The sequence below is a fragment of the Plectropomus leopardus genome, chromosome 14 (assembly GCF_008729295.1).
Source record: "Plectropomus leopardus isolate mb chromosome 14, YSFRI_Pleo_2.0, whole genome shotgun sequence".
NCBI lineage: Eukaryota > Metazoa > Chordata > Actinopteri > Perciformes > Serranidae > Plectropomus > Plectropomus leopardus.
Genome location: NC_056476.1, coordinates 21,335,386 through 21,359,875, shown reverse-complemented (window position 1 = coordinate 21,359,875; position 24,490 = coordinate 21,335,386). Strand labels below are relative to the sequence as shown.

At 42.4% G+C, this 24,490-nt stretch overlaps 2 protein-coding genes across 3 annotated transcripts; both read right to left on the bottom strand.

Moving 5' to 3' along the window:
* Positions 1-292: 292 nt before the first annotated feature.
* si:ch211-195o20.7 (cytospin-B) lies at positions 293-16,656 on the bottom strand. Of its 2 annotated transcripts, none has more exons than XM_042501438.1 (12): positions 16,375-16,656; positions 15,754-15,887; positions 12,803-13,411; positions 12,559-12,611; positions 5,657-6,168; positions 5,221-5,317; positions 5,033-5,099; positions 3,945-4,005; positions 3,536-3,632; positions 1,988-2,104; positions 1,842-1,901; positions 293-1,742 (listed from the first exon to the last, which is right to left on the bottom strand). In XM_042501438.1, exons 2-12 carry the CDS (start codon positions 15,791-15,793, stop codon positions 1,653-1,655), a joined length of 1,803 nt encoding a protein of 600 aa, XP_042357372.1. In that variant the 5' UTR covers positions 15,794-15,887; positions 16,375-16,656; the 3' UTR covers positions 293-1,652. The 2 variants fall into 2 exon arrangements, with proteins under 2 accessions (XP_042357372.1, XP_042357374.1); XM_042501440.1 differs by having other exon boundaries at positions 5,221-5,314.
* A 3,655-nt stretch (positions 16,657-20,311) lies between these two features.
* On the bottom strand, positions 20,312-22,720 carry zgc:193593 (uncharacterized protein LOC564090 homolog). The gene is made up of 2 exons (XM_042500061.1): positions 22,537-22,720; positions 20,312-21,213 (listed from the first exon to the last, which is right to left on the bottom strand). The coding sequence occupies exons 1-2, from the start codon at positions 22,585-22,587 to the stop codon at positions 20,920-20,922; spliced, it is 345 nt and encodes a 114-aa protein (XP_042355995.1). The 5' UTR covers positions 22,588-22,720; the 3' UTR covers positions 20,312-20,919.
* Between the last annotated feature and the right edge of the window lie 1,770 nt (positions 22,721-24,490).

Genomic DNA, 24,490 nt, shown 5'->3' with positions numbered 1-24,490 from the left:
AGCAGTAATTAAAATTTTCACTGAGGAACATGATGGCATGATGACAAACTGTAGTAACTCTTCTTTACCAGCAAGTGGCAGTAAAGTTAAGGCTAACTTATCACTTTAAAGCTGAGCTTCTTGCAACCTACATGAGAGGCTTGATGAACCCAGAAGGGAAGAAAATACTTCACTTGGCTAAAGGCCCATGTTCAATCATTGTAGTAAGTTTTAAATGTACTCAGCACACAACACCCACACAGAGTTTTGTGATTCATATTAACATTTTATTTCTTTGGTATTTTTTTCCACACTAGTTACATATTAACATGTTTTTACAATAGTCTGTTTCCACAGAAAAAAAAGGAATACTTTTTCAATATTTGACACATACAGTAAGACTTTGGCAACAAACTGGTTTTGTTTGGACAAGTTTAAACCACAGTCATTCAGTTTCTCAGCACCTTGGTATTGTGAGTGTGCATCTGTGACGATGCAGGTGTGACGTGAGACGATGTTGCAACCGGATGTGTGAGCCTGTGCAGGCTTGAATTTGATTTTGCTCATTGCCACACCTGTAAAGCACATCCCTGAGCACCTAAACAGCACTGGCACACTTGTGATATTATGAAGGCACCTTTTTTAGATTTTGATTATTGCCAAACAGTTGCTGCATTTTTTTTGTGTGTGTGTGCGGTTTTTCAAATTAAAATCTGAACTTGACAAATCTGACTGGTCTGCAGCCTTTTTTCTGAATGCCTAACGAGCCGTTCAAAGACTCCAGCAGTTGTGTAACATCTGTACTGTACATTATTACATTCGCACACCAACAAGGTGCTGACAAAAGTGCATATTTACAGAGTGCTAGAAGGTCCAGGAAAAGTTTGAATATTTGCAGATTATTACAGAAAAGGTTAAAAGACAAAACACAGTGGCAGATAAAACAATGTGCAATTGAAGTGAACTGCTTTCTGATTTGATAAAGGGCGTGATGAGATACAGTACTTTCGGCCAGTCAAGTACCAGTGTGGAGACATTTACAGCATCTCTACCTGCACATAAATCTTCCTACGAACGCTACAAAATAATTTAGATATTCTTTTTTTTTTCTCTGGTGGTCACTGACAGTCTTTTTTTCTTCAGCTACGATATGTAACATTTTGCAATGAAAGGTTTGAGTTCTTCACAGTTGGTCATTTTCTGATAAGTCTACTTTCACTGTTTTCACTAAATACTTGTGTATTTATACAATAGTTACCACTGCTGTAATCAAACAAAAGCAGTAAAAATCAACCACTGCTGAAACAAGTCTTTTTACTCTACCTGGTGGCTTCTGGGTTTGGTGCCAGACAGCTCTTTTAAAATGATGAAAACATAATACTTTGAGCTGTTTCCATAGCCTCTACTTGGTCAGAGGGCATTTTCTGAAGCGTATGACAGAAAACCAAGCAAATAAAACTTCAATCCACAGCAGCAAATTGAAATTTACATAGGGTCTTTATCAGGTATTTTTATGTCAAAAAGTTGCAAATTGTAGCTTTGAATGTCTCAAACAGAAGTTTATCCAGTTTCCAGGTACACATCAAAGGTGACTCAGTGAGCCATCACAACTTATATTGTTTCCTTTGAAGAGGATCCAATATGTTGGGAATGTCTGTCAGTACCTCCAGCCGTCACATCTCAAAGTGACGGTAGATGCTCTCCACGTAGCTCAGGACCCTTTGCCAATCAGGACCGCCTGCTCTCAGCATCTCCTCTACTGTCTGTGGAGCAAAACGTTCAAATAAGTTTATGAGCTCAAAATCAACAGTGCATTTGTCATAAAGGAGTCAGGTGAGGCTTTATTGTACAACAAGACTTACCAGAGTTTGTGCAATCCCTACAGTCTCTCCTGTTTTGAATGCCAGACTGAGATTCTCATTCTGCAGAGGAAAGAAGGAATTGAAAAGCTGAACACCATAAATCACTTGGTCCTATCCATTACACAGGCATCAGGAACAGCTCCCACCTTGTTCTCTGGGGTGAGAGTGGTGTAAGGGATGTGTGAGGGGAGGTAGGTGTGGTAGACGGCGCAGAAGGCGAGACCATCGGCCCAGCTGCTGCTGAAGTTGGTGATTTCAATATTCTAGGAGAAGAGAAAAGATTATAGTAACACAAGAGAACCATTGGATCAAGCTGCGATAATGAAAATGAAACTAACTACTTGAAGCAGCATTTTTCATAGAGGGTGAAAGAGATGTGTGAAAGTGAAAGAGATGTGTAAGTTATGAAATTGTAATGGCTATTCAACTGCTTCAGTTTCAGTTTACGGCTTATTGGGACACTTAGAGCAGAGCCATCAATATTGTTCAGTTTATGAAAGCTGGAATTGTGACTTCCTAGTAGGAATATCAAAAGCAGTGAGACATCTCTTAAATTCAGAAAGAGAGTCAAACAACTTTTCCTGTTGCTCTCATTATCAGATCAGCATGGGAGCATATGTTAAAATCACTATTAATCCCACCTCCCACATACATATATTCCTCACTACTGACTGTACTCAACAAAGCCAAGAATGAGTAAGCATCAAAGAAAGTCTTGAAATTTCACTATATGCTTAGGTTTTGTTCTCATTCCACTTCAACCAATTGGTAAAAGTGGGAGTCATTCTTTTTCAAGTCACAAGTAAGTCCCAAGTCGAGACAGGCAATTCCCGAGTCGTATATCTTAAGATTTATATCCTAAGAAAGTCATAAAGCATTCTTCACCAAAGAAATTATTAGTACATTTTCAGAAATCATGAACACTTTTTAAAGTTTGTACATATTTGTTAAAACTAGATTGCAGGAAGTTGCTGTGCTCCATCCGTAATTTTCAACCTGATGTTTTGCATACAGCAATTTGCTTTTTGTTGACCACCTGTAGTTTCTGTATGCCAACGAAATTATCTTCGCTCAGTCACAGAATGCTAGTTCTTACATAATGTTTTAGGTGTTGACTTGCTGAGAATAAAAAGTGTTAATGTTAGTTGATTCAAGAAATGAATGGGAATCAATTGATCTGTGGAAGACTTCTTAAATAACACATTTTTTAATCTTTGGGTTTCGGGAATGTAAGTCTTTTCAAGTCAAAAAGGGTCAAGTCCAGTGAAGTCATAAGTTATTGGTGTTAAAGTCAAAGTTTGGAGGTGCTGGTCGTCTTTGATTTTGTCAAGTCATCAAATTTGTGACTTGAGTCTGACTCAAGTCTAAGTCATGTGACTTCAGTCCACACCTCTGCCAATCAGAATTTGTCTGAGCCCATCACCTTGTTGCTGTGTAAAATACTCTTCACATATCTCTCACACTTGCACACTTTAAGCCTTTCTTACAATTAATCCATCCTGATTGAAACATACTGAGCTAAAAGTTTAAAATTTTATCAACCGTGTAACATTAGCTGTGGCTTAGGAAAAACACTGTTTGGTTACATCCATTACATCATGCTTTGGGGTTTTGGGGTTGTAATACCATTGCAAAAGCACATAAAATATCACCAAGTACAGCTTTAACAGGGAAACGTAGCCTTGTAGGATCACCTTGTAGCCTTGTGTTCGGCTCTGACACCAGCGGAGCAAAGAGTTTCTCTTCGAGCCTCCATGGCGACGCAGCAGCAGGTTGAAACCATCCTGGGTCCTGACAACAGCGAGATACAAGGCCTCAGATTTTTTTTTTTTAAGTTTTTGTTATTAGTCGGGCATTATAAAAAATCTTGTCACATAGTTGAACCTGTTACTGAAAGGAAAACCCAATTAACACATTGATTCAAGTAAGAGAGGTGTTTTGGCCCCAATATCGAGCTTTATGAGTTCACCAGACAAATGTACCAGGGTCACAGTGAGTAATTAGATTTACACAGGATGTAGCTACTAGGCTGGTCCCTTAGACACAATGGTTTGTCAGTGTGAGTGTGTGTGTGTGTGTGTGTGTGTGTGTGTATAGACTCACTTGGTGGAAGGCAGCTCAGTAAGGGCTGAGTTATACTTGTTTAGGGACTCTTCTCGTTTTCCTGTAAAGACAAAAAACCATTACCCACCAGCATGCTGTCATTACCACACCACCTTTAAACATCTTAACATAAAGTTCTACATGTTTAAAGGGGTTTTAATTCATTTTTGACCAGCAGATCAAGCTGTAAGGTTTACATTCACTGATTAAAGTAGCAAGCTAGTTTGCAAACAATTGCCTGTTTACACATCCTGCAGACACAGAGAGTGTTATCAATATTCATTATTCTTCAAGCTCTTTTATGGTCTTGAATAAAATTCTGTCCTGTCCCAATCCCAGAAGACTGACTTCCGCCTCATCCCTTTCCCGGAAAATAGTGTTTACTTGTATGAGATCTGCACATTTTTATATAGAAACTGACTTATCATTATTCTTAGTCATGTTCCTCCCACTCACACTGAGTTTTTTCACTGTCCCATCCCAGTCACACGATGAAGAGCACAGTATTTTACAGCTGGTTCTGACTGAGCTTTGGTTCAGAAAACAGCCATCTGCTGCTGTTGAAAACAAAGCTGTAAGTGTTCAGCACAAACCAAATATGAAGTTGCAGACTGTAAAACCAAAACAGTGAGCTGAAAGATGCTAAAACACCCAGTAGAGCTGAGGGAAACTGCAAAGGTTGGTAATAATTACCTGCAGGTTCCCCTTTCATATCATGCTGCCCTGAGGAGTTTATTTGTTACACAATAAAAGTTGTTTTAACTTTCAGTGTATTATTGAGGTCTAACAAGCATATTGAATGCATCTACTTTCTCAGATAAAAACTGAATATGTTAAACTTTGCATTGTTTACATTCATTTTTATGTGCTAGAAATCTCTTCACTGTCTTTGGTGGCACATTGCTTCACCTCTTGACACTTAAGCGCCATCATTTATAACTCCTGTACATCCTCGCTCACATGTACAATACAAACAAAACAGGGTCGCACTTGTAAAAACATTGCTCAAAGTAATCAAAAACTTCACAAGGTACCTTCAACAATAAATAGGTGTGCAGACACACACACATACACACACACACACACACCTGTGTCCGTGCCTGGCCTGCCATCTTGCCAATCCAGACTTCTTCGGCCTTTTAGTGGCACCACGTTCTTTAAAACAGACAAGATTCATTAACATTCAGATCAAAATTACAACATAAACCATTATGTGCATTTCCTGGCTAACAACCAAACTTTAATTAACTATCTTCCTCATGCAAAACTAGCTCACGTTGTTTGTAGATCCAATTGTTGAGGCAGTACTGAGCTGAGAAGTTCCATTCTGCAGGGTGGGGGAGACTGAGGAAGCAGGTAATCTGGACAGACTTCTGCAACATTACAAAACATAGTTAGGAGAGCAGACCAGATGAACCAAGCCAACTGCTTTTGATGGCATTTTTATAGGACAGCTGTTGGCTCCAGCTGTTTAAGCAGTTCAAACTGTCCTCAAGTGAGCCTGTGAAGGCTTGTGGACCAAGTGCAACACATTAAAAAAACAAAGTCCTGACCAAATTTGACGATATCCATTCAGACAAAAAATGTGGATGACATGTTTAGAAATATTCATCATGTTAGAAGGCCAAATACACAAATGACACATTCACAATGTGCAGAAATACCACTTTAGCGTTTGTGTATTCTAAAAGAGCACAAACGGTTTATCTCACCTTGACCTCTCTGTGGTCATCGTCTTTCGGGTCTCGCTGGATCGCTCCTCTTCTCCACTCCTCTCCTCATTGGTCACATTTCTCAGGTAACGCTTAGTCACACCTTTACAGTCTGTTCTGGTGTCATCGCTGACATCATTCTTTGTCAGCTCACTTCTGCTTTCCATCTCTTCTCTCCCCAACCTGTGCACCCCCCTCTCCCTGCCCCTCTGATTCCCATCTTTGCTTTCACAGCTGTTGGTTGGTTTTCCATTGTTGGGCCTCTCTGGTTCCGGAGCCTGGGTGAGAGTCGCCAGTCTCTGCCTGCTCTCCTTTAACTCCCCTCTCAGGGTGACCAGTTGCATATCAGCCTCCTTCTGTCTCTGCTGGGAAGCAGCCAGCTCCCTCTCCACATCCTTGTGCGCCGTTCGGAGCGCATTCAACTCTTCCTCTGCCTCGGCTCGCAGACGGTCTGCCACTGACACCGCCACCTGTAGGTCTGCCTGGAACTGCAGCCACTCACCACGCTCCGTCTGGAAGGGGAACAAAAGGGACATTTACGTGAAGAACAGTGTTACTACAACGGATTGATGACGCTGTATATGAACATAGACATATATGTGGTTCTTAAAAGCTAGGCAGATGGTTGCACACAGCCAATCACAGTGCTCAATGCACAAAGAAGACAAAGAACTAATTGATTTTACAGTTTTTTTTAAAAGAAAATATTTTAAAAAATGAGCAGAGCCACACCAATGACCACTTTGACTTATGTCAAAGTGTGCCTGGGGGGAAAAAAATCACTATTACAAACACTCTGACAAACATCTTTTCTTATTTAAATTCACTTCTGGGTCAAAATCAGTAAAACATGCAGCTTGTGTTTCATCACAGTACAAACATGCAACTCATGCTGCTACAATTAGACACAATAAATTGAGGGGATGTTTCGGATTTTTTTGAAGCGGGGTTGTGTGAAGTACCTATCCATAGTCAGTGTATTGCCTACAGGAGATGTCAGTTGGCACGCACCCCGTTTGGTAAAGCAGTCAGGAGTACCGACTTCTTTCAGGTGGCTAAAATACGTTTGCTGCTGCCTCCGTCCACAGCCGTTCACTGTTCAGCTTTCGAGTTGGTATTTTTGCCTGCTTCTCTAAACTTCTGGATGCCGTCTAAGTGTAGCCACCACACCTTACCATGAAAAGGCACTATACTGACCATGGATAAGTGCTATATACAACCCTTCTTCAAAAACCGAAACTGGAATGACTACACAAAATAAACAAACACTAACAGATCAATAATCAAATCAGTCGAATGAACTATCAAATTTGGCTTCTTATTAAGAGACTACAGGCTGAACTGAAGTGAGCAGCAGGCCTCAGCAAGCAGAGAGGACTGGAACGGGCAAGTCAGCTCTCATGAGGCATAACTGAATTGTAAGCCAAAGGGGTTTGCTCATGTCATATAAAAAAATCAACAATATGAGCTCTTTCTTCTTTTAAAAAGAAAGGGTCCTTTATCAAGTTTCGACACATACAAAAAAGAACAGATTTAAGCAACATTTCAGGAGAGGGGCCAAGGTTGCATTGTGAAACTGCCTTCTGGGTCACAAACACTGAGGCTACATTCTTAATAAGCAACATGGTTAGATGAAAACCATACTTTGACACACACTCTGTTTCATATCTCTGGGGATGACTGACGTACAAAAAGTTATTAATTTCTAAGAGTTTTTATTGATTCAGACATGCATAATCGCTGCCCCAGACATCAAAAGATGGATTCAGAACTAATGAAGCCAGACGGTAAACGATACCATGACGTTAAAAAGCGGTGAGCAACCATCATCGTAAAAGCAGAGAGGGAGTGAAAAGGAGAGAAAGGAGAGAGGAAGCGAAAGTGGTTGAAATTACACACAGATTGAATACTGTTAAAACTGTGGAGCGACATAAGCCTGTGAGATGTGAAGGAGGACTGAGGAGGAGTGAAGGAGTTGGGAAGTTTGGTAATTAGATGAAGAATGGACGGAGATGTGGAGGAGGAGGCCGCATCTGAGCCAAGTCGCTCCCTCATCTGACCAGTGACTCAAGACCACAGCTGGACCCGATTACACTGGATGCACACACACCCACACACACACACACACATATCATATTCCCTTCTTCCCTCCCACACATACACCCCCTTTATTCTTTTACCTCACCACCAAACCACAGTGTTGGTTTTCTCACACACATCTCCACATTCAGGGGTAAGTTGGAGCACACCCCTCCAGGCAGTACATGTCAAATTAATATTAGGATAGTGGTCTGTGTTTGGAGAAGTTCTATATATAAAGTAAAAACACCCACTTAGACTTGAAGGATCTTGTCTTCACAGAGCCTTTGTTATCTGGACGCGGACACTCCAACTGGAGCATGTCTGTTTAAGGAAACAGGAAGGGGCGCTCCTCAAGTTCACACTGAGATAAGGGTGTGGATTGTCAGTCTTAAGACACACGCACACACACGTAGTCCCACAAGAGCTGACCTAGTGCCCCACTGCAAGACCAGATGTGGTATCCAGCACACACACAGATACACTTGTCTATTCTCTTGATGCACATCTGAGTTGCTGACAATTCCTGGAAAAATTCCAGCACACTTGGAGATTGTGTCAGTGTGTGTGTGTGTGTGTGTGTGTGTGTGTGTTCCAACCATCTGTCCCTATTTCACCTCCACACCCAGTCTTTCAAATACATACTCGGGGAAACATCCTAACTCCGTAATGGCTCCACTCTGCAGCTTTCCACAGCACTCGAAAAGACTGGTTGAATACACAGTTACACCTATTAAGGGACATTTCATCCCCTCTACAGCAGTCACACACACACAAAATGGGCAAATTCCCCCCGACTGGCACATGAAAATAGCTTGGTAGCTCCGACAAGTTGCATATCTAAACGTCCACAGACATCAAAGAAAAGGCTCCCCAGTCACCACCGTTTACTCTGTGCTGCAAATTTGACACAGCATGCACACCAGCCCCCTTCCTTCAAATCCTTAACACACTAAACACACTAAATCTTCATCCTACATGTGAACAGTGTTCGTGGGCCTCCAGATACACGGCCCTGTTTTAGTCTGGAGCAGCCTAGCGAAGAGAAAAGAGAGCAGAGGAGAACCTGGAGATCATTCCTGGAAATCTCCGGCAGCGTTCACCTGGAACTGATTCTAAAGCAGGGCTTAGAGACTGACTATATCTCCAAGAGGGAGGGAGCACAAATCTGACCAGCCACACACACACACACACACACACACACACACACACACACACACACACACAAACACACACACACACAACCCAGCCATGAATGGAGTGTTTTCATTTTTGTTGGTTAAGACAATTGAAGGCTGGTGGTGCGCATAAGCACAGACAGATGGTACATCAGATAATACCCTTAGTAGTTCGCTGCACATTGGGTAATCATGTGTTTTCAGAATTCAGTTTACAGTACATCGGAAATGCATTATGACTGCGGACAGACAGAGAAAGATGGGAGCATTTGGGAACACAAGAATAAAGACAGATGAAGAGTTGCAGAGTAGAAGCTCAGCTGACAGAATGTGACTGGAAGAATAATGGCTGCTTAAATTTCACGGAAAGAAAGGTCAAAAACAGAAGAAAAAAGGCTTAAGCAACTTGGGGTCAGATGAAGAGATGGATGGAAGTTAAAGAACGGACTAGGAGGCGAGGAAGCGAGATGGAGGAGGGTTGGGGGGGAAGACAGACAGGAAGAAAGGGATGAGATAGAGAGGAGCATTGCAGCAGAAGTTGGAGGGTAATTGTTTTGAGTTCTTGTGCTCGGGGAGGAGCGGTCAGCCCTCTGATGGAGAGAGAATGAAGAAAAGACAGAGAGGCACAGCGAGGGAAGGAGGAGGAGGGACGCTTCCATACAAAGCTACAAAACCAATTCAACCAGCCAAGAATTTCAATGCATCTGTACGTGTTTGTGAGTCCTCTGTCTCACGTGGAGCACAGACAAAAACACATGGCCAGTCAGTCACTGCGAGCCCCCCTCCAACCCACCCCACCTCACCGCACAGCACAAAACAAAACAAGTTTTGTCTCCTGAACAGCCGAATGTGAACCCCCTCCTCCGCACTGCACTCCCCTCCTCTGGCTCGCCACAAAAAGGCTCCAAGGACTGCAGAGCAGACTGAGCGGGTTCATAAAGTCGAGCTTTGCAGGCTTATACTGCCCTACCGAGGGCCCATGTAAACACAGTGTTGGATTGCCCTGATTTCTAATGCATGGCTACCTCTCAGTGGTATACCACAGTCTCTCTGAGGTTCAGCTGGCCTGTGTGAAGCTTGCATTTCCAGGTCCTTTGCAGGGATGTGGGAAAGTGGAGGAGGGAAAAAGAAAAGACAGGAGGTAGCCGGGGGTTGAATATCAAGTCAAGAGAGAGGTGACAAGGAAATGGGGAGTAAAAGTACACCAGGTTAGCATTTAGTTGTACTATAATAATCAAAAATATTCTAATATATGGTAAAATAAAAGAATAGTAGAGGTTAGGACAGTCACAGGGGAAACATTAGATATGAGATGGGCTTGAGAGAGGAATACTGCAGGTCATATTCCAGCTGTTGTAATCTGTGACAGATCTAAAGGAAGCTGGGAGCCTCTGGCTACAATCCTCATAAGGGAGGGTCAGGAATTGGAACGAACGGCTGACAGGAAATTACCGCAGCATATCACCATCCTCGTAAGAGCGTGGAACGCCCAAGAAATAGCACTACAGAATTTACATTTGTATTTCTTTATCTTCAACTTTGGGTTTAGGACCTAATAGTGGGGTAAAATAACTGGTCGGTTCCTGTTTGACAAGCATCTTTTGCTGAGGTCCAAGGTAGAGAAATACATTTGTGTGATCAAAGTTTTAGTTTTTACTTAAACAAGACTATGTCAAAACCTTGTATATGTCGGGATCATGTATGAAACGCTAGAGGGCTTTTAATTTGAAACAGAAAGAGGTGGCATTCACTAAGTCACATAATTTGCCCTATTGTTGTGGTCTGCCCCAAAACTTCATGTAAATACATGTTAAAATGCAGAACAATACACTTTGACACAGTCACACAGCTGAACATGCTTTCTGTGGAGCTGTACTCATTGATCAATAAACACAGCCCTCCCCTCTCCAGCTTCACTCAGTGATGCATCCCCCTACATGACTGGTGGAAGCCACAACCAGAGCCAAATTACACCAATAACCATAGTTTGTAAAACACCTGATGGATGCAGATTAATCAGCCAAACTAATCTGGTCGACCTCCAGGTTGTACTAAGGTGTAAGAACATGTTTCGACATCTTATTATCAATTTCAACTTATAATGGTGGCGACACTCTTTCTGACACTGTAACACATAAAAGTCGATAACATCGCTCATAGATTTCAAGGCTTGTGAGTCGTAAAGACTGCTGTTTCCCAAATAAATTCATGAGGCGATCCTCTCTTTTCCCTCCGTCAAAAACTGCCATTTTGGCTAAGACTATCACGGCTCCGGTCGTGACTCCAGGTTTTCCTTGTGTTCCTTTCCCTGTCTCCCTCATGTTTCTACCTCCCCTGTGTGTCTGTGAGCTTTGGGCGTGACTCTTGCTCACCTGGCTCCTGATTCAACCTTCAACCTGCACTCCTGTCTTCAATTATCTCATCAGCAAGCAGTATAAGAACCCATGGACTTTTCTCACTCATCGGCAGATTGTTTAACTAGACTCTGTGGCAGTTGTTGACAGAGTATTTTTCCTTTGTGCTTTTGAGCCTGTTTTTCTGACAATTTATCTCCAGCTTCTGCCTCCACACCATCTCCACATCTCCCTCTGCACCTCCTCACCCTGCTTTCACTGCCCCAGCTGGTCTCAAATCCTTGTCTTCCCATCAGACCTGCCTGCCCCTGCCTCCTCTCAATTGCAACACTCCCTCAGCAGTCTTCCCCAATAAATCTGCTATCTTCATTGCTCATCTGTGTTTAAGTCTGCTCCTATAAGAAACACCAACACCTGAGAAAGACTGGCTAGTTACCCAGCTAGCTTGCTAATTCCATCATGCTTTTATACTCTGTTACAATCGGTTACATTCAATAAGACTTTGACAGAGGATGATCTCAATGATTTTCCTCTTTTGGGCCTCTTAAGTAAAGCAGAGGACAGGAAGACCTCCATTAGCAAAGCTGCAGCTCCCAGCGGGGCCCAGTCCAAAGCTTATTGTGATAGAGGGGGAAGGAGGGTGATGCAGTGTGTTTTGGTGTTATCTCCTGGATGAAAGGTCACCACCACTATTCTGACTTATGTAGAACTGGAGTGCGTGACTTCCTGTTTACATTGCTATACTTATCCACTGTAGTCTTTCAAGTGTTAATGGCAAAAGAGTGCTCTGCTAAAGATAGAAAAATGTACATTTTAATGGGAAATTGAACTTTTTAATGTGAACTCAAAAACTACAACTGTTTGAAGACACATATTTTCTCTGTCAGTGTGGTCCAATATCGACTGGTATCGCTTTCTTTTAAATCATAGTAATCTTGAAACAATGGGTCTTTTGCTTCAGACAGAGGTGGAGAAAAGCAAGATTCTTATTTTCTAGCCAGCAGCAGCCATCGATTTCTCTGGCTGAAATGGTAATTGTTGCTATTTTATCAGCTGTGGAGCTAATTGAGCTAATGTCAACTCCATGAATTTGTTAAAAACATTGTCCTCAGCTATCTTTTAAAGTCTCCAGCTCACATGTTTCAAAATGAGAACCAAGTAAAAGGGGTCCTAAATAAGCATGTGATAGTGATAAAAGACGGGCTACACCAAGCACATTTTCAAGGCAAAAGTTGGAGAACAAACTGTTCAGAATATATTTAAAACAAACAACCTTTCTAGCGCATCTCACCTGCAAAGTACTCCTCAAACTCTTCACTTCTGTCAGTAGAAGCTTCAGTATGTCTGAGGGAGGGATACAGAAATGTCAGAGGACATCACATGAATATCAAATACAGAAAAAATGTCAAGGAAATGGATTTGCCCTTCTCAAAGAAGGGAAATGTTAGACCCACAATTAAAGTTTTAGTGCTCAAACAAAAACTCTGCAGACCTGAATATTATGTATCGGCTGTATATATTGTATAATATATTACCTGCTGCATTCGTGGCTTCATCCTGACTGGCAATGATATCCAGTGTTGTCCTACACTCCTCCAGCAGTTTCTCCAGCTCCTCACCCTTGCTGTCCCCAGCTTCATGAGCAGGCAGTAAAGACTGACTCAGACCACTGTCCCTTTCCCTCCAGTTCTGCTGAGTAGAGCTGCCCACCACAGGTGAGGCACTACACAGAGAAGAGGGGCTCTTTGTAGGGCTGTTGGCCACAGTCTTCCCCTGGGAGACCAAAGGTCGAGGGGTGGATGTAGGAGGACCCCCATTCCTCCCAAAAGCAGCTTGTCCTTTACTCACAGTACTTCCTGGCTTGCTGTGCAGCGGGCTAAATCCAGGGCCAACGGTGGAGCTATTTGGGCTAACTGGAGGACGAGGCCTCCAATCAGGAGGACTGGAAGTGGTAGTGGTGATGCCAGACTGTGCTCTCTTCCCACTGGTTGTGAGGACTGGAACTGGTGGTGGAGATGAAACTGGGGCTGCAGGGGAAGGTTGAGGTGATGTAGGGTTAAGAAGTTGGGGGACACCAGGCATGAGGGGAGGGTCATCACTCTGTGGAGAAGCAGGAGGAGTGTGGAAACTATCCCCATGGGCCCCTAGAAAAAAAGATCTCATATGAAATAAGAAAAGCAAAAACATACAAAAAATCCCACAAGACATATTTTAAATTTAAAAATATATATATATAATCTTTCTCCCTCATTGAAAAATCCAGAATGTATAAACATGCAAATATTTCTTATTTAAAAAATTTAACTGGTAAACGCAACACATGTCTAGTACTTCACTGATGTCCATTCACTATACATGTTGGGAAAAAATAGCTGGAAACCTGTGAAAAGATGATGAACTTTATTGTACCGAATTTTGGATTCACAACGTTAAACTGATATTACATTTATAGTAATTTTTTTTAGGAGGGCCCAAAATCATGCTTGAGCCATCCTTATCATAACCCTTCCCCTACAATATATAAGGACCAGAGAAGGACCAATCAAAAGTTCAAACACAATTTACACTACTTACTACAGCCTGAGTGTCATGGCATCCCTCTATGAGAGAGAGAAGGAATAGGTGGAAGGTGGACTATTGCACACAATCTGTCAGCAAGTTAAAAAGTTTACTTGGAACGCTGCTTTGTTTGTTGCTCATACCTCAGCTATAGCTTCTGAGGTATGTCAACGTCGCTACCATATTGGATCGATAAGACTGGCCCTCAGCGAACACCCCCCCCCCCCCCCCCCCCCCCCCCGCTTTTTTTCTTTTTAATGATTTTGACAAACACAACAAACTCTTTACTTGAACTTTAAGGTTCCACAACAGACTTAGTTGTGAGTTGCAACCCATTTTGGGATTGGCTCCCAAACCATTTGTGACATCGTAAAATCTTAAATTGAGATTTTTGGCAAATGCAGAGAAACTTTCCTTTTTCAGAAGCTAAATTTGAAAACAGTTTCCTACTGTCTAACTCTGCAAATGCATCATTCTGTACAGTGATGGTTAAATGTCCAAGTAAAGTTACAATTAACATTTTTTGAAAAGGCTTTAAAGTTATGAATTATTGTGAGATATACAACAAAACAGATTGGAAGAACTGACTGAGAGACTGAATCATGGACAGAATGAAGTAAACAGCTGAGTGGTCACTAGTCTGGCATGTTGACACTGAAAGCACCATTCAGGGAGGTGACCAGACCAGCAAACATCCAGGCCAAGTCCCTGAAGATGAATGCTTTAATAGAGACATTCCTTCTGGACTGTTCATCCACAATGTTGTGCGACACTCATCTTCCAAATTCAGGAACACACACGTACACAGAGGACAAATATTTCCCATAGATGGACCAATTTGCAGCACTCAGGCACAAATAAATTTCCAAACTTGACACAATAGCAATAACACAAGTGATTTTTTGTTTTTGGCTCAGTACTCCTTGCCCAAAAGCAGCAGCATGCCACCAATAATAACTTGAGGAGCTGTGGGAACTGCTGGGCATCGTGTCTCCTTTTTCTCTTACCTCCTTTGCCTTGTTTGGACAAAAGCCTCACTGCTAGCGAAATGAATGTTTTTTTCTTCTTAAGTGATGTAAGAGCAGCAGTCCAACATTTGCAAAGTTACGCACCACCTGCTGTAAGGCCAAATCATTGGAAAAGAATGACAGGATTGTCTAATAACTTTCTCATGCCACTCCTGCTTTTTATTTCTACATCCAAACCTTAATGTGCTCGTCCAACCATGCGCACGGGTGGCAGATTGACTGAATGAGGGAGTGTGTTTGTGTGTGCGTTTGTGTGCACGTCCATTGAGGTCTGTGTGTGTGTGTGTGTGTGTGTGTGTGTGTGTGTGTGTCAGATAGCATTAGGCTTCCTATGATTAATCCGCTGGCCTTGTGCTGAGCCGGGGAATTCTGCCGATTCATCACAGCTGGCCCGGCGGGGCCAGAACGAATCACATAGGGACGCGAGGAGAATGACCACTCACTGAGCAACACACAGGAGGGCTGCCAAGATTCCTGCTGCCGCTCAGCACATGCACACGCACACACACGCACACACACACAAACACACACACATAGGCTTTCTGCTTGTTTCTCCTTTTGTTGCCTTCAATTTCCTGATTACCCCTTATCCACCCCTCTTTCATACACTCTCCTCGCTCTTCCTGTATTTCTCTTCTTTTTCCCTGTACCATCCTCATTCTACTACATGTATCACAGCCTCGAGGTGTGCTGGCTTTATTCTCAAAACATGAGGCCAACACACACATTGCCAGGCATCCGTGTGCACTGCCAAACATTTGAAATCCATTTCAGCATGCAGAGACAGACCAAAGGGGAATCAAGGGAAGTGATTTGACCAGAGTTTTTTTTTTGTTTTTAATGAAATTGCACTCTCATTAGTGTGTCTATGAGTGTGTGTTTGTGTGTTGATGACCTACCTGCAGGTCCATGGCCGTCCTTGCTGGAAAAGTTGCCCATACTGTAGTAATGGGGTTTGGGCCACTGATGGGGCCCTGCAGGTGCTTGCTGATCTTTCACTCAGCCCAGACCAAAGTGGCACTGTGGAGGTGACCTACACATACACACACACACACACACACACACACACAAACGCACACATCAGGACATCCACAAAGATGATGGATTAAGTCATGCTCTGTTATCCAGCTGAGAAATAATTCAGTGAGTACAGCTCTGAAGAGAACCTAACTTTATCCCTTTTAAACTTATAACAGACTGTTTTTCACGTTTCCTGTAACCTCCATCAAAGCTGTTGACATGTCAGCCTTAAATACATCTTATTGATTATAAAAAGTACACTTGAAATGCACCAAAATCAACATACTCCGCAACAACACAACTTGTCCAATTTAGTACAAAGAAACGCAAGCAAACGTTACTTTGTTCTACCGCCATTGAGTTTCACGCGCTATCAAAGCTTTAACAGAAGCCCTGCATCCAAGACTTTGAAAACGTGTTCAGAAAAGTAACTTAACTCTTCGTCCACAACTTCAAACCCATACCTTTAATTTAAAGAGTGAGAAAAAGTGGGTACAAACCTTTTAGAGTGGACAAGTAACCCCCAAAATCTTTTTGTTCGGAGTTCTGGTCAACTCCTCTCCTCCACGCTTTGCTTCTTTCAACGCTGCTCAGCCAAGCGCACTGCCCCGCTGCGTCCTCGCGGAGGAGAGGGAACGGCGCACAGACGCATGCAGCTTCCTCTCAGCAAAGTTTAATCACAGGAACATGATGCTGCTGGAAACAATTAGATATGAAGACAAAACGTGTTTCAAATCCACACATCGAACCAAAGAGAGATGGAGAGTAAAAGTGAACATCGATGCCTGTTGGCGCCGATAAGAACGGATGTGTCCACTGGGGGGCAGCGTTAGGCCGCGGTAGGAAGGACCTGTTGCCTCTGGGATGTGTGGTGGCCCTTCCCTTCACTTACCTCTTGACTTATTATGAAGCTGATTCACAGGCTGATGACCCACTGACCTACTGTGCAAGGCAGCCACAGGCTGAAAAACTGCATTAGATCCTTTCTTATATAGGCCTTTACTGGATAACATTTTTTACAACTTCCTCATTCAGTGTTTAGCTGCAACATCAAACAGATTATGTGAATTTTAAGACGCTGACAGTTTCAGATGCATACAAAGAGCTATGAGTGCTTTAAACTAAGTATATATATACATTGCTTTAAACTTATTATATATATTGGGGTTATATTTCCCCCCCAAATATGCAAATAGCTCAAAATATACCCCCAATATAAATATTAAATTAAATGATAATAAGTAAAATATATTGCACCACTGCCTAAAATAATCATGAGCAAAAGTAGTCGTATTCATAAAACAACAAATTGCCATTATTAGGCCTAATACTACTGAAACTAGTATTACGCTGTACTGCAGTTCTCGGTGTGGTTTGTCAAAATCAGTGTTGCTGCACCCGAGCAGAGCACTGCCCACTAATTTATTTAACTAACAATAGGGATGCACAATCATATTGGCATGTCAACAGTATAAGCAGATATTGGCTTTTAACATGAATTATCAGAATCAGCCAACATGCTGAGTTTTTTTTTAATTGATAAATAATTGAACATGTACAAAACATCAACTCTAAGTGCTACAGTGCTTTTCTTATTTTGCTCAGTGAATGAATGTTAAATACACTGAAAAGCACTGTATTTCATGTCTCCATCTGCTGGTGGGCCATTACAATAAGAGTGTGCATAATTTGATGGTAGTTCAACTACAAAGGAGACTTGATGATCACTAAAAGTAGGAAGGGAACAAAAATGGATATTCCGATATTGGTATCGATATTCAGCTAAAATAAACAGAATTGGCATTCCGGATATCGGTATAAAATCCAATATTGTGCATCCCTAACTAACAGTGATGTATTTATTTATTATTATATTTTCCAGATAGCCCACATGAAGTCTGAATAGTGTCAGTCATGTTGCACTGCATGTGCCATTAATGTAAATAATAGGCTATAGCTACCATTTATTATGTATTCATATGGTATACTATATAGCTGTTGTTGCTTATAATAAAAAATATTATTATTATGAATTAATTATTATGAGTCTTGGCCCTGCACATTCAAGGATTTCAATCCCAAGAACCATATACTGCATCTATGGATTCTGACTGACTTTGCACAGCCAAAGCTGGTCTGTTAGTACACTGTAATAGTAAATGGACTATTTTTATTTTTTTTTCAAAAATTTAACATATCTTCCTATTTTGCACAGTCTGTAAGTGAGTCTATTTGCAGCTTACTAAGGTTTAGCCTTTATGTGTTACTCCATTGCATGTAACATTAAGAAATCTGGTTGAAGCAAGTTTTGATGTTTGCGATAAATACAATATATTTTAATTGTCATTTTTCAATTATTATCATAATTCCTTTTATTTAATAATTTGTTCCTTTATATAGATATGTGTATGAGTGATTTAGCTTGCTGACCATAGGTGACATTGTTTGGTGAGAAAAAGTTCAATAAAATATTAATGGAAAAAAAACAAAGACTCATCATGTGAAACCTATTGGAAGTTTGAGTATTCTAAAATCGACACGACTGAATGATTCAGGCGTTACAAAGTTGCAAAGTCAGTGTCTAGTCCCTTTGCACTTAATTACAGCAAAACAGCATGAATTGCACTTTGACTAAAAACACATTTATTTCTTTGTACAAAAAGCACAACACTGTACAAAAACAAACCGACCCACAGGTGTGACTGAGTGCAACAGTAGAGCAGCATGTTTGCCAAATGCTTTTATTTCACAAATCTCTTCCAACATCTTTTCATTAAATATTAATTATACTGCTAACAGAACAAATCTCCCCTTTAATGGGCACAGCCAAAGTCGAGTTTGTTGTTCACCTTTACAGATCGAAATGAATGAGCGCTGATGTGTGACACCCACACAACAAGCTAACAGATGAGAACTGTGCTTTCAAACATCCCCTGTATTTTATTCCAACACGGATATGCCTGTTGTCAGTGCGCTGTCTTGGCAGCTCTTCCTCATAAACTGTGCAGCGCTGAGGGAAACAGGAAGTTTGCTGCAGCAAAGAGACAAGCTCTCCCTCACTCTCTGATTGAGATCAATAGGTTTCCACAGTGCTCTGTGCTCACTGTGCACCTCTGCAGTATATAGAGAGAATCCATCAAACCCAGCCAGGTGCATTACACAACCTCCAGCCCCCACCCACATTGATTTCACACCCGTGGAAGCAAAATGCCTGAAGATGACTATAAAATGCAGTTCACGCTAGCTTGGATTTTAGAGCAGGTGAAGTGTCCTGAATCTGAATTTGTACATTTTAAAACCAATTTACCCAGTTTTTTTTTTTACCTCACAATAGTGACAGAGTATGCTGTTGTTGTGAGACCATCACAGCCCTATTATAAAATTGTTTATGGGTGTCAGTATCTGTCCAGAGCGAGGTGACCAATTGTTTGTTCAGCATCTGTTGCCAGTTGGAGCCATTAGCTCCCTCTGCTGAGTGGATTACAGCCATTTTGTTTGTGACCTAGCGTTCTGGAGAGCCACTACTGGGGCTCTAAAAACTCCCAACCTGCCACCAAAAGCTGCTGGTCCAATTTGGAAAATGGACAAGGGTGGCCCTTAAACTATGAAAAAGTGGATTACAAGGTCTGGCTGACCTCTGAGTGATGAAATACTTTCTCACCATCCTCCTTTTTCACAACTTTGAGGACTTCCTCCTCCTCTTGTCTGCCTGCTTGTGGAAAAATAAAACTTACTTGTGCCACTACGATATCTGAAACACAATCTAGTAGAATTTTAAATATGCGGTGGGTGGTAAAGATAAAGACAGTATGACCCTGTGCTATCCATAAGGCACGGCACACATTCTCAACCACACTCAGTGTCTCGCCAAATCTCAAGTCCCTTTTTACTGCTACATTTTTGGTATAAACACAAAGGGAAACACCAGTCCCATGATGTGTAAATCCACGTATGGCAGTGGGACGAGTGGTGGACGCTGCAGGGGGAATGGTGCAAAGTTGGCATGCACAGGGACAGCATGTCTCCCACAGGTCATTGTCTCTAATACCAGATTAGGTGAAGTGTGCCAAGAATGATTTTCCACCTGGGTTAATCCCCGCAGAGGACACAGGCTTATCCAGGAGGAATCACCATGCTAGCCTGCCCGTCTGCCACCTGCAGTGTGTCTCAGCCAGGTAAATTAGCTTTCATAATCCACAAGGTTCATTTGTGCAAGCTTTGTTTACGTGACTCAGGTTTTAGAGTCAAATAACTACTAAAAGAAGTGTTTTCCATCCACCACTCTACTATTTTCTCACCACCCTGACCATGGAGGATTTCACTTTTCCGAACACAGGCGGCACCAGTCACTAATTCATCCACAAAGCCAACCCGTGTCATCCTCCACCGTCTCTTGATTGACAGCCCCGGCACCAGACCGCGCCAGCAAACGCCAAGGCTTGTTGATGGATGGCACCTGCTCCTCCTCAGAGGAAATCAGTTGAAGTCATGGGCAGGGATGGGGTGCTCAAGCACTTACACATGGCTGTCTGCCTGGGGAGGGAAGGGGAAAGAGGGGGGGCAGAGAGGGAGAGAGAGGTGCCAACCATCTGTGTACAGAGGGGCACTGCCAAGCGTCAGTCCCGTTTTACACCAGGCCTCAAAAAAGACACACAATGTCTCCAAATTAAACATGTTCCCTCCTTCAAGCTACATTCAGCAACAGTATTTGGGATGTTCCAGCATCATTATGCACTCATCCATCATTCATATTGCTTCGTGCCCTCTCATAAAGACGCTAATATCAGTGACTAATTCGTATAATCCAGTAGCGTTTAAACTCTTTTTATATGTGTTGCACTAGTTACAGAATTCATTATTACTAACAGACATCCAACTTCCTGCAAACATTAAGGTTAAGGTCAGTCAAATATCCACACCTGCACATCACAAGAGAGCACATGGGCCGCACGAGGGGCCAGCATAGCTTCAATCTTAGCTGTGCAGAGGTGTAGTTACTGGAGCTCAATCTATCATGCTGGCCAATCTACATTCACCAGAGGTCATTATTTCAAGGGAACTTTCAGGCCCACAAAGGAGGGTGGGGGGATCTCCTGGCAGGCACCAGCCCGGCGATTAACATCCAGGAAGGGGGTCCTGTTGGCTGCAGTGCCCACCATGCTGGCATCAGTGTGCGTGCCAACCCACTGCAGGACACGAGAGGAGGGCCGGTGGTAGAGGGCCAACTGCCTGGAGCTGTAGCCACACATGGCAATCCCGACGGCCCCCAGCAGCATAGCCATGCCCGGCATGGACTTCTCTGCTGGGGGCGTCATCGACACATTGTGGTAGGCCTGGGTCTGAAAGGGAGAAAAATTGAGAGTGAATCTATGGGTATTAAAGACAACATCAAAGTAAAAATAACACAACTTCCTGGCAAACAATCACCAAGGAGTTATGGTCTTTTACACTTTGCAAAGTCATCCAGAGAGTCGGATTAGACTCTTTGGTGGGCTGGCTCTGGCCCGCGGGCTGTATGTTTGACACTCCCGATCTAAAGTACATGCATGGATGCAGATCAATTGGAAGAAGACAACGTGCCCCACAGATCATTTTCCCTAAACATTTGTCTGCATCAAATGACTGAGCTACAATATGTTCACCTCATCTCACCATCCCACCAATCCCCCAGAGATTAAAAACTCATCTTCTCTCATTTACCAAATCGCAGTCTGTCGCTTTTGACAAACAAAAGGCTTGTCTATTTTGTGACATGGGTAATTTCCTCAGTGGGCCCCTTGACAATTATAAAGAGCACGGAGGAGCAAATAATAGAAACCTCACCGTTTCAAATGGAGCTGTGTCACAGACAGTTAAGAAGCCATTCCTGTAGCGCACTCACCCGGTTCCCATTTCCATTTACAACGCAATGGACTGTCACAAGCTTGGACTTCTCTGTTGTTTGTGATGAACACCACCAAAAAGGTGATTGTGTTTTGTGAGTTAAAACAAAAGGCATACTGCGACAGACACCTGGAGCAAACTCATATTTGTGAATGGTGTGTGTATAATATAATAGCACTGCATTTCATCATCTTGTCACAACAATCTGTTTGAGACACTCGACTGAATAAATGGCTGCATAATGGCAGTGAAAACCAACTTGCTGTATGCACCGTCTCTGTCTATAAACTTCTACACATGCCCGTAAAACCAGCACCTTGCAAACACTTCATAACATCAACGGCTGCTCTCAGAACTGTCAAAGTTATTTCTGCTCCTTAAGGACCAGTAAAGGCAGAGCATCCCAAGCACCATGTAATCTAGACTTCAAATCCAAGACATTGAGAGGGCTTTCTGCCTTTTTGTTTTAAAGCTCTTAAATCAAAACAAGTTGCTTGATGCTGAAAAATTGCAATAGAGTGCAATCCACTTCTGCTTCTAAGATCATTGGCAAGCAACTTCCAGTGACTCAGCACTTTGTGCTCCTGCTTCCTGGTAGTATAGACATTATGCATCTCAGAGGAAAAGTCATAGCACATCACAATATTCTGTCAGTGATAGTGGTATTTACATGACTCTATATCTTATATACCTTTCTACAAAAAATAGCACTGAAGGATTTGTTTACTTTATTTTTTGAGTAAAACAGTGAGACTCTTTAAAACACTGCTCACACTCACCTGCAGCAGCCTGATGTAGCCTGGAGTCAGTCTTGGGACTCTGAAAAACATTCTGGAGCCTTCCCTAATGGTCTTCCTGGGTTCAAGGCCAGATAACTCTCAGCTCTCTCCTTCTCAAGCTCCTCTTCCTGGACTCCCAGGACGGGATGCCCACTGACAGCGGGTCTTTCCGCGTGTGCTTTCGGACACTTCAACTTGTGCTCAGCTGTCTGATGCAGGACAGCCTGCTCAGCCCTTATAACACCTCCTTCCTGTCTTTACATAACAGACAGTCTGCAGGTGGTGTGTCTAAGGGGATTATAGGAGCTGGCACACAGAGACAAAGAAGTCAGTCTAAACAGAAAGTAGGTTGAATAAGGATAGGGCTGATACTGAAACATCAAAGTATACTGACATTTAGCTGAAATACTTTGGATTTGCGTATGCCATTGTTTTACAAAATTCTGTTGTGCATATTCTGTTGAACATGATTTTATTCACAGATGACCTGTTCCATGTACTGCTGTATGCATATAGTGACTGAGCAAATATGACAAAAAGATCATTTCATTAAAGCTAAAAACTGCAGCTTTAACGTACACACTTTGACATAAAAACACTGTAAAAAATGATGAATGGGGTGTTAACTCCTTCAGGTACAGTGCATTAGCATCAAGTGTAACTGGTTTCTGCCTTCAGCAGTTCTTTTAATAGCTTTATACAGAAGACCCAAGACAATTTAAGTCAGTGCCACTAGAAACCATTTGAATCTGCCAAGTGGGTTGATTTGGATGTTTTTCTGTTGATGTTGAGAATGGCTTCGCCCGCCATGTCAGCAAATTTCTTTAAGCTTTAATATCCTTCCTGGCCTAGGGGTCCTCGGCTCAGAGCGAGGTCTTATAATGAGGTGGCTGTGCTGATAACGTCTCTCTCGCTGGACGAGAGGAACTCTTTCCAGTCAGAGCAGCCAACAATGACCTTCTTCTCATCTCTGGTAATAGGACCAAATTCTGCCTCCGAGCTCATGCATCCATGAATACTCTCAAACTCTGGCATTAATGCTGCAAAGTCATGATGCCAATGAAACTTGTGATGCCCACTGGGTTTTTATGCACAAAAAGAAACCATATAGCATTTAAAGTGCTGTAGGAAAAACTGTAGAAAAACTAAAAACACTAAGTGATAGAAAATACAAAACAGGGAAGGTAAGCAAAATATTAAAAAGATTAAAAGTCTACATGCTAGTTGCACTGTGAGGCTGTACTTTGACACAGCAGTGCTTTGAGCTAAAAATGCATGCACACAATGACAAGGCTAACATGCTGGTGTTTATCAGATATATTATTTACCATGTTTACCATTTTAGGCACTGGGTGTAAACTAAAACAAAAAAGTTATAGTCGAGACAGCTAAACAAGAAGCTGAAAAGCAATATGAAGTACAGATAGCAATCACAAATTTCATTTGATATTGAATCAATTGTTTGGACAATTATATGGTCAGTCAGTCATTTTCTGTAACCGCTTGTCCTCGTAAGGGTCGCGGGGGGGCTGGAGCCAATCCCAGCTGTCATCGGGCGGAAGGCGGGGTACACCCTGGACAGTTCGCCAGACTATCGCAGGGCCGACACATAGACGAACAACCAGACACACTCACAGTCACACCTAAGGGCAATTTTAGAGTCATCAATTAACCTGAGCTGCATGTCTTTGGACTGTGGGAGGAAGCCGGAGACCCCGGAGAGAACCCACGCGGACACGGGGAGAACATGCAAACTCCACACAGAAGGGCCCCTGCCCGGACCGAACCCCGTACCAACTGGGATCCGAACCAGGGACCCTCTTGCTGTGAGGCAACAGTGCTAACCACAAAGCCACCGTGCTGCCCCAATTATATGGTATTTTCTGATAATATGTAATAAATAACGAGTCTGTCATAATCCAATTTTGATTAAAATTCATCAGTAAATATCCTT

Excerpts from the sequence above, each read along its gene's own strand:
- si:ch211-195o20.7 (XM_042501438.1), bottom strand. The coding sequence starts at position 15,793 with ATGGGCAACTTTTCCAGCAAGGACGGCCATGGACCTGCAG. Across the intron at positions 13,412-15,753 it reads GGACGGCCATGGACCTGCAG|GGGCCCATGGGGATAGTTTC; the intron begins GTAGGTCATCAA and ends CTTTTTTTCTAG. Across the intron at positions 3,633-3,944 it reads ACTGAGCTGCCTTCCACCAA|GACCCAGGATGGTTTCAACC; the intron begins GTGAGTCTATAC and ends CGCTGTTGTCAG.
- zgc:193593 (XM_042500061.1), bottom strand. The coding sequence starts at position 22,587 with ATGTTTTTCAGAGTCCCAAGACTGACTCCAGGCTACATCAGGCTGCTG. Across the intron at positions 21,214-22,536 it reads GCTACATCAGGCTGCTGCAG|ACCCAGGCCTACCACAATGT; the intron begins GTGAGTGTGAGC and ends TCTCCCTTTCAG.